Source organism: Melanotaenia boesemani, chromosome 4, assembly GCF_017639745.1.
Source record: "Melanotaenia boesemani isolate fMelBoe1 chromosome 4, fMelBoe1.pri, whole genome shotgun sequence".
Taxonomy (NCBI): Eukaryota; Metazoa; Chordata; class Actinopteri; order Atheriniformes; family Melanotaeniidae; genus Melanotaenia; species Melanotaenia boesemani.
In genome coordinates this window covers 30,789,849-30,800,112 of record NC_055685.1, presented here as the reverse complement: position 1 = coordinate 30,800,112, position 10,264 = coordinate 30,789,849, and the positions used below count along the sequence as shown (strand labels likewise).

Below are 10,264 nucleotides of genomic sequence, written 5' to 3'. Positions count from 1 at the left end.
GATGTTCGGGGATAAAAACACAACACTGTACTTGCAGAAAGCCAAACGCAGCATATCAGCAGAAACATCTCACACCAGCTGTCCAGTTGGTGAAATGTGTGTGCATCAGCCCACCAGCAATGTGATGGTTCAGATTTGTTCTGTAGCCACAAGGTTTGGGTACCTTGCAGTTATTTAATCAACCCTGAGCTCCTCAATAACAATGTAATACTGAGTAAAGTGTACTTTTTTATGTACTTTTAAAAACAATTCATGACAGCTGAGGTTAAAGCCACTGGTCTGTGGTCATTACTTTTTTATAGGACAGGATATATGATGGTAGATTTTGAGTTGGAACAGTATGAAGATCAATAGATCTCTGATTTTTTTTTTTTGTAAAGTTTGGACAACTTTGGGAGAGATGTGTTCAGATAGTTTACTATCAATTAGAAAACAAAGTACTTAGTTTCTGTTAGAGATCATTTAAAAGTTCTGACTAATTTCAGATATTTGAATCTAGCTTTGACACGAAGCTTTAAATCATGTTTGCAACACAGTTATGTGTACAAATTAAGGTTGGTCACTGCAAGAAAACATAGAACATAATATTTAGTTGCACTTGCACATTTTGAGATCTAATTTGCAATTTTCCCCATGTCTTCCTTCATGGTTAAAAAACATCCTAGTACACAATCAGGTTCTAATTAATTATTTGCCAACTATCAGGCAAACACAAATGATTAATAATCAAATAAAGTTTCTGAAATGCCATTAGAGAAGTTAAATTACAAAATAGTGCAGTTACACAGCAATCAGCTGGACTACTGTTAGCATGGACAAGCAGTATGATGCTGGGCTCCACTTCTCAGCGCTCTTCCAACCATCATTTGCAGCAGTCAGCAGACCGTGTGCTGCAGCATCCCCCTGTGGTTGGACCAGGGCTTTGCTCTCCCAACTGAAGGGCCAGCTCAAAAGGATCCACAATGTCTGCCTGCATCAATAATTAAAAAGGCAGACAGCATTAGGCCTTCATCTACTTCAGGGTCACATGAAACTCAGGCTTTATTCAGGATCACTGAAAGACATGGAAACACTTTAAAAGTGAGTGCTTGCATTAACTCTTAAAACTCCAGACCATTTTTTTTGTTATTTTTGGTTTGCCAGTTTGTTTTAATTTAAAAATGCATGTAGAACCTCCACCCTTTTAAGCACAGCCATCATTCAGGCATTTTTCAGGGCAGCCTCAGATTTCAGATTATGAGGCTAAAGTTATGCAAGTTGAATAGCATAGCTGTATTGATAAATGTATGTGAATGTATGAGTATCCAATAAATGACCATAAGAGCTGATAAGATGGCATTCCATTAGCTGGGAAGAGAACATTCCTCCCTGTTCAAGGTTCCCAGCGTGACTCCACAGTCTGGTTATGACTCCGAGACAGCTGCTTGACCTTCTGCGTGTGGATGTGTGTGTATGCATGTTTCAGTGGGTATATGAGTGGGAGCTGTGCAGCATGTGCACACATGTGTGATTGTGACTGTGTGCACAATGGGACTTCCAGGGTGTGTCCTACACTTCAAACTGATACAAGAAACAGACAATAATATTCCCATCCAGGAATTTAAACATGACACTGACCTTAGGTTTGCCACAGCAGGCCTTCTGGGAGCTTCCCAGTGGCTGTAAAGTGAAGTCCCCTGCAAATCTGGAATGTGTCAAGATGCTAGCCACCCCTCCATCCACTTCCACCACTTCATTGGCCTATGAAAAACATCCATGTTTGATATAATTTAAGCACAGTGCATTAGCAGAAGACTTTGAGCTGTTTTAACATGTGGAACATACAGACCTTGAAGGTGTATTGACAGTCAAACTGGAAAACTTTCTCTGCCCCAGTAATGCCTCCATTATATATGACCTGACTGGTCTTGGTGTCGCCTTTAGGGGCTTTGAACAGTCGGTATGTGGCAGAAACAAATTTGTAGTCACCTGTGTAATTAATACATGCATAAACACAAAACAGAGATAAACAGCATAAAATAAAAGAGTATAATAGTTTTCTTGAAGTGGGGACTGTATGAAGTACTAGTGGGAAGACATATTGCGTTCAGTAGAACGATTGACGTTCATTTGGAGAATCAGTTTCCCAACCAGTGAGCTAAAGCTACTTAGAAATGCAGCCACCAGAAAAGTGACCATTTCACTTTCTATACTATACTCTATACTAAAAAGTTTAAAATAAGTACGAAAGAGGGCTATAAATGGACATGTACACTGTCCACTTCTGTCTGAGACCATTACAAAGACTGGATCCACTGGAAAAGGTCCATACTGCTAGACGGTGTAGTAAACCAGACTTTTTTTTACACGCCTTTCAGTGTTTAACAGTGTTTCTAAAGGATGTTCTACATTTGACAAAGCATAAACTATTTAAATCAGAAAAACTTCAGTGTAAATTTTCATAATGTAGCTGCTGATCAAACAGATAGTAATTATTATTATTATTATTTTTTTTAATGGTAAAAGAAAATGTACTCTTCTGGTGGCTCCATTCTGAGTGTAGTGTAACATAAAAATTCATTATTCCACATTATTCAATGGAATGGAATGCGCCGCATGGTGGCAGCAGCAATTGTAGTAGCTTTGACGAAGATAATGGAAGATCCTTCACACCCTCTACACAACGCCGTGACAAAACAACAGAGTGTGTTCAGTGGGAGGCTTGTTCAAGTCCGATGCAAGACAGAGAGATACAGAAGATCCTTCCTTCCAGCAGCTATCAGGCTGAAGAACAAAGCCCTTAATTAATTAATGTGATTGTTTTTAAAAAAAAAAAAAAAAAAAAAAAAAATTACTACTACTACAATATTGAATTTCCCTTTGGGATTAATAAAGTATTTTTCATTTCATTTCAATACAAATTCACAGGAAGATGTAAGTCCAATATTTAATCCTCCCAAAAGTCAACTGTGCTCCTTAGAAAACTAAACATATTTAACATTTTGCCATGAAGCATTATGTTATCTCTTCCTCTGTCACTTTCTCTCTTTCTTTTCCTCTCTTCATCCTATAATGTCCTCAGGCATTTCTTTGATGAATCATTCAAAATGGTTGATGTCTTGATATCCAGTTACTGGCGTGGTGACGGGCACTGGCCAGCAACTTGGGAAGCAGCCCATAGCCCCCTGCTAGCCCTCACTAGCCCCAGCTAATCTTCTTAGCACATGAAATTAGCTGTGTGCCTCACATGTAGTCAGGATTTTGTGGGTGGGGTTCCCCATATTCCAACCTGAAATTCCCAGCCACTGTACTAATGGCTGATTTTGGTCAGCATTACTTATAACACACAGAAAAAATAAAACTAAATCATGGACATATTAACAAGTCTAGTGTCACTAAAGCTGTCAAAAAATGTGAATGGAGTCTGATTTAAAAGGGCAGACAAGTCATATCTGGAGAAATGAAACCAAAAAGATCCATTATTTAACACTTTTTAAACTTAACATACTCAATACACCCATGCTCAATCCAGACATGCTTTTCCTTCTTCAGTCCATGAAATGCATGTGAACGATGTCTGATTAATATCTTCCTTCTCATGTTGGTGCCGTCACACATATCAAGGCTCACTTACTGCTGTTCTAGTTGGTTCATCACTGCCCGTTTCAACCTCAGCTGACATCTCCCAAAATACTAAGATTACATAAAAACATCCCTGTGGCTGTGCAAGAACTTTGAATTTTAACCAAGGATAAAATGTTAAATCACAAACCCAGTTTACATTTTAAAATGCCTCAAATGGTTAAAAATAAAGTAATGAATGAAGGAAATTGTTTCAAACCCAGAACATCCTGCAGTTCTTTGACATCAACCATGTTGGCTGTAACCAAGCGTGGCGTGCAGAAACCCACTTCACCCGCCAGCTGCAGCAGGTCTTTCCACCAGAGCGCGCCGCCAAGACACTCACCTGCCATAACAAGCCAACACACATAGATTTCTGCCACACTGTTGCCATTAATCTGATACACATTTATAATAAAGCAATGTAATAAAAAAAGCCTTTGTATAATTGGTGGTAAATTTGTGTCAAACTTGGCTGACTCAGTAGGAAATACATGATGTATTTCTCACTAATATTTCAACAGCTGGTGTAGGGTACAGGGTCAGAAGCCTGGAAACCTTTAGTAGCTATGCATTTACCAATAACTAATCAGTCTTTACAATACTAGATCTTTAAAGCAGTCTAGACGATGGCTGATGGAACTTACTACAAATGCAAATCTGCTGCAGAAAAAAAAAACAAAAGCCGATTAGATACATGAACTGCAGTTGGTTTGTGGACCGTTATCCTGATGCCCCGCATTTATCTGCCACAATATTCTCTCTTTAAGTCGGAAGTTGTTTTTTTCTCTTTTTTTGTGTGCAAATCTTCCACAAGTTTGCACAAATATTTCCTATTTGTAAGAAAAATTCTGACTTTATGGTGGGTATGAGTGATTTTATGGCTACAGGGTATGACTCTGACGCACCCCACAGCAGTTTGTGATTTTTAATTTCCTCGGTTAGTCTTCCACTGGCGTAGATGTCACTGAAGTACAGCTCACCACCACCCTGATGAGTCGAACAATGTTTGTCATCATTATTACAGCACTATTGTCTTAGTGATTCACAATTTAATTATGTTTATGAAAGGTTAAAAGCAGAAAGCAGCACACCACGAGTACACTGTAAGCTTCCGCCAACACCCGCTTCTTGTCTGGAGAGAGATTCACCACACAGTTGGATCTACATGAGAGGAGAAAATCCCTGTTCAAACAGCTGATACACAAATATTAAACTAATAAGTTTGAAAGAGTGCAAACGGATGTCTTACATGATGATATCAAAGGAGTTTTTTTCCAGACCTGCCTCAGTCAAGGCCTCAATGTAGCCCTGGACAAAACTGACATTTGGCTTCTTGTAGCCAAACGCTTCCATGTGATAATCCAAGAATGTTCTGGCCACTTCAAGCTGAAAGACAAGAAACAGATCAGAAGAGTGAGCATATCATTTCAACACTCATAAGGTGCAATTGCCAGGAATCTCAAAAATACTGTTATACTTCAGTACATGCATATATAGAAGCAGAGTTGGGTAGTAACACGCTACATCAAGTTGTATTTACTTGAGTCACTTTTTAAAATAAAAAAAGTACACCCAAGAGTAGTTTTACTGCCATACTTTTTACTTTTACTTGAATAAATTTGTGAAGAAGAGACACTACTCCTACTCCGCTACATTGGACAACAATATTTGGTTAGTTTTTTTTACCACTTACTTAATTAGACATGTTTTATTTTTAACAAAAAGATGTTGCCAGTTTCACCAATCAGACACAGCCATGCAGTCACATGACCAAGCCAACTCTTCACACCTACCAGACAGTAAAATAATGTTGAGATGCTTATGTACAATACCTGGCCTTCAGTCATGTCAATACCAGTGACATGGCCCTTCTCGCCCACTAACTTGCTCAACATGTAGCAGTCCCTCCCAGTTCCACTCCCCAGGTCGAGTATCCTGCAGCCCTCCATGCTCTCTGGGACTACCAGACCACAGCCATAGTACCTGTGAGGAGGGCCAGAAGCACATCAGTGTGGGAGCTTTATGAGAACAGAAAATGTATCCCCACCGGCACACTGACCTGGCGGTAATTTCAGGGTGAACTTTCTTCAAAGCCTCACGAACGTAGGCTGGGATGGGCTGAACTGGAGCCACGCAGGCTTTACTCTGCAGGTCTGACGTTGTCTTCACCCTCTTTCCATAATAATCCTGTTGGGACAGAGACATTCCTCGCTTCAGTGGGTTGCTTTCATTTACCAAATGTCTCTTTGTTAAGTAATGCAATATTAAATGCTTGAGACATGAATATCCAAACCACATAATGTAGCTACATGAGAAGACCCTTTGTAATTGCATGGAACTGTCAGGATATATTTAGGAAATAAAAGGTAAAAAAGTAATAATGATAATAATAAATTTTATTTGTATAGCACTTTATATTACAGGGAATCTCATAGTGCTTACAGAAAACAGGAATAATAATTTAAAAAATCAATAAAATACTATTTAGCAGAAGGCTTTTTTAAAAAGGAAGCTTTTCAAGTTTTGCTTAAAAACCTCTAAAGATTATGGACTTCTCAGGTGGTCTGGTAGGGTGTTCCACAGTCTTGGGGCAGCAGCTGAAAAGGCCCGATCACCCATGCTACGAAGCTTGGTTCCGGGAACTTGGAGGGTGTTTGTGGTTGTAGAACGGAGGGTTGGTGAGGAGGTGTGAGGAGTTCCTGTAGGTAAAGAGGGGCGTGTCCATGAATGCACCGGTAGGTGACGAGGGAGACCTTGTATTCTATTCTGAGAGGGATGGGGAGCCAGTGAAGAGTTTTCCGGATGGGGGTGATATGATCTTGCTTGCACACCCTCATCAGGATCCTGGCAGCACTGTTCTGGATGTATTGCAGCCTCTGAATGCTCTTGTCAGGGATCCCGATGAGGAGTATTTAAAAAAAAGGTAACTAAAAAAGGCAACTGTTTAACCCAGAAATGGGTGTACTAGGAAGTTTCAACTTCTTTACCATGACAATATTAATGTTAACATTTACCTTACCAATTCCTACCCATGACCCTACCACTTATCCATTTTGCAAGGATAAGGTGTCATGTTTCTTTTCAGATCAAGTTCTAGAGGTTATTAAACCTTTCATCAGGGGACAATGAGAGCCACAAGATGACTACTGTTCTCTGATCTTTGCACAAGAAAAGTGGCACTTATCCTATCCACAAGAATAAAAAACAGAAGAGTCAATAGAAAGAAACTATGACTGGGCTTTTACATTCCCTTGGTTTTCTCCCAAACATGGGCTTTTCTGTTTTTATTATCAGAATTTCGGTTTTGCATGTCATACTATGGAATATGCCTAAAGATCAGCACAACTCGTGCAAGAAAAGAAAACAACAAAACATGACATCGACATTTTACCGCTTCTGCTGTTTTGTTTTTGTTCTGTGAAGACAAAGAGTTATTCTCTTAAAACAATCAGATTAAGTTATCCATGTCAGATTCCTGTGGTTAAAGAAAGAAAAAAGACTAAGGTGTCCTTCTGGAGGATGGCAAAAGGCAAAAGTCAAAGCTAGCTAGATGATTTTACTCTGTTTCTAAATTCTCTACTCATGTGGAAAAGAAATATTCAAAACTATTTTTTGTAATGTCATTTCCAGAAAGAAGCCTCCCAAGTCCAGGTAGAGGTCCTGTAGCATTTTCCATCTGTTTTCTCTGTGAGAGGGGATTTTGTTGGAAAGAGACTTTTTGGTTCCTTTACTTCGTTGTTATACTATTTAGATATGCTGGCATCAAAAGATTATATATATTCAATTTGAACACCTATAAAAAATTGTTTTTACACACTGATTTTACCCAATTATGTATATCGTTACCATTTTAACAATAATTGTAAAGTTGCGAGTATTTCTCTGACAATAATTGTAACAATAAAATCTATAATTGTGACATGCCTATGATGGACTGGTGATCCATCCATCTATCCATCCATCCATCCATTTTCTTCTGCTAATCCGGGGTTGGGTCTCGGGGGCAGCTGCCTAAGCAGGGAAGTCCAGACTTCACTCTCCCCGGCCACATTCGCCCTAGGTGTCCCCAGGCCAGCTGAGAGATGTAGTCCTTCCAGAATGTCCTGGGACTTCCCTGGAGTCTCCACCCAATGGGACGTGCCTGAACACCTCACCAGAGAGCCGTCCAGGAGGCATCCTGAGCAGATGCAAAGACCAGAGATCCAATCCTGAGGCCACCAAACCGGATCCCTCAACACCTCAGCTGCACCTAGAAATTCTGTCCATAAAAGCTACGAGCAGAATCAGAGACAAAGGGGAGCCTTGGTGGAGTCCAGCCCTCACTGGAAACAAGTCTGATTTACTGCCAGAAAAGCGGACCAAGCTCTAGCACCGGTCGCACAGGGACCAGACAGCTCGTAAAAGGGGTCTGGCACTCCGTAATCCCGGAGCACCCCCACAAGAGTCCCCGGGGGACACACAATGCACATGTAGACTGGCTGAACAAACTCCCATGCCCCCTCCAAGACCCTGAAGAGGGTGTAGAGCTGGTCCACTGTTCCATGACCAGGACAAAAACCGCACTGCTCCTCCTCAATCTGTGTTAAGCCATGCGTTAAGGTGAGTCCGACTATATCTAGCCAGAACTGCTCAACCTCGCGCACCAGCTCAGGCTCCTTCCCCGCCGGAGAGGTGACGTTCCATGTCCCTGGAGTTAGTTTCTGCAGCCAAGGATCAGACTGCCAGCGTCCTTGCTTTCAGCCGCCTCCCAGCTCACACTGCATCTGACTTCTATGGCCCCTCCTGCAGATGGTGAGCCCACAGGAGGGGCGGCCCATGTCACCCTTTTGGGCTGAGCCTGACTGGGCCCCATGGGCCAAGGCCCTTGCCACCAGATGCTCATCTCCGTGCCCCATGTCCAGCCAAGGGATACCTGGCTCCATCATTTCTATTTATCTGTCTGGAGTATACTCTGGCTTTTGCCTAAAAAACAAAAATCTACCATGGATACAAGCCCTAATTTAAAAGCTAAACGTAAACCATGTAGCACAACCAATGTGCCACCTCAAAAACACATTTTTATACAATCTTTCAGGCAACAACTAAAATCTGCTGGTTTGATACTTGATTGAAATTTGAATAAATGGGGATTTCTTAAAAAAAAAAACTCACAAGCTCAATGTTATTATTAATGTAGTATGTTATTTACAAGTATATAGTAATTATAAATATTTAATGTACCATTTATTAATTAACCTTAATACCAGTTTGCCTTCATACAACACCGCATGTCAACAAACTCAGTTTTGTCCCTGTATACATCGACAGACTTACTGGTTGGCTCAACTAATACATATAAACATATCTGTAGAGAGCACAGCGTGGTAAGTTAGATTACCTTCACATCCGCGTAAACGTTGGTGTCAAAGAAACCTTTCCCACTCGCACTGAAAATATAAAATGATTGAATATTTAAAAAACATTATTAGTTACAGAATAACTATCGATTTCAACATTGCAATACTTGGAGGGAGCTTTGCTGACAGACTGTTTTTCAATAAAGCTAAACATGGCAATATAAAGATTTACAGGTTTTGTTTTTTTTGGGGGGGGATAGTGATCCTTGTTCTAGAGCTACTGTTTATTATTTATTAACCAAATTGTTAGTTATGTAAAACTCGAGCAAAGACAGGCGTCTTACTGACTTTAACGTCACATGAGGTGTAGAATGTTCTTACCTTTTGTATTCAGTCATAATTCCAGCTGTTAATAAAGTTTTGTAGTTTGAAAAGGGAAAACTGTAGCCTGCTTGTTTTTTACGCCGATGTTGTTCAACTGATTTCCTGCAAAGGGACACGCCCAGTTTCTGACGTCATGTAACTACAGTCCAATCACCTTTTTTGTTTTTTAACGCTCTGATTTATTAATAGAAAATTAATATTAAAAAGAGAAAATGCAAAAGAACATTTTTTTCCACATAAAATTTTTTACTGCTATATACAGTAATGCTTTTAAATATGTTTAATCTTATTTGACTTTTTAATGTTATTTTCTTTTGTCATATGTACAGAGTATAAGAAAGTGGAAATGGCATAGGCTATCATTTCTTATTTCTGTTTATTACTAATATAAACAAGGGATGAGAGAAGAGCTGTTTCATCAGCAAGTTCAGCAGACAAAATTATCATAGAAAAATAAATTTAAATAAAACAAATATGATAAATACAAATGATTATGGAAGGATCAAAGTCTAGGTCCAAATATCAGTTAATTAAAAGACTACTTTCAGAGGTCAGAAACCTGGTGGCTGAAGGAAAATATGATTTGGTGAAATAATTTATTTTATTAAACTTTATTCAACAGGTATCATCACAAAATCAGCATCAACAATGTGATGGTCTTTTGTTTTACCTGATCTCCCAGGGTGAATTCAAATCTCAGTTTCAATCCAGTTACCTTTGAGTAGATCATGACATTATTCAGGCTCTTTCTATCCTTAATTTCAAATAAGATATGAAGGTTAACGTTAAGACTTTCAATTACATAGCTGATATATCTTGACATGAAACAGTGACTGACATCCAAATTTGAGCTTTTGTCCTTGAAGAAAGTATTTCGTCAAATCCACAAATTTCCAGAAAGCTTGTTTATTCAACGGATGGCGTTGAATAAATGCGGCCAG

The 10,264-nt window shown here is 39.5% G+C and overlaps 1 protein-coding gene across 1 annotated transcript; it reads right to left on the bottom strand.

Annotated features, from left to right (window-relative positions):
- Positions 1 to 401: 401 nt before the first annotated feature.
- as3mt (arsenite methyltransferase) lies at positions 402 to 9,436 on the bottom strand. The gene is made up of 11 exons (XM_041984170.1): positions 9,321 to 9,436; positions 8,981 to 9,029; positions 5,663 to 5,790; positions 5,436 to 5,586; positions 4,853 to 4,989; positions 4,695 to 4,764; positions 4,509 to 4,590; positions 3,821 to 3,946; positions 1,829 to 1,968; positions 1,618 to 1,740; positions 402 to 970 (listed from the first exon to the last, which is right to left on the bottom strand). Exons 1-11 carry the CDS (start codon positions 9,335 to 9,337, stop codon positions 863 to 865), a joined length of 1,131 nt encoding a protein of 376 aa, XP_041840104.1. The 5' UTR covers positions 9,338 to 9,436; the 3' UTR covers positions 402 to 862.
- Between the last annotated feature and the right edge of the window lie 828 nt (positions 9,437 to 10,264).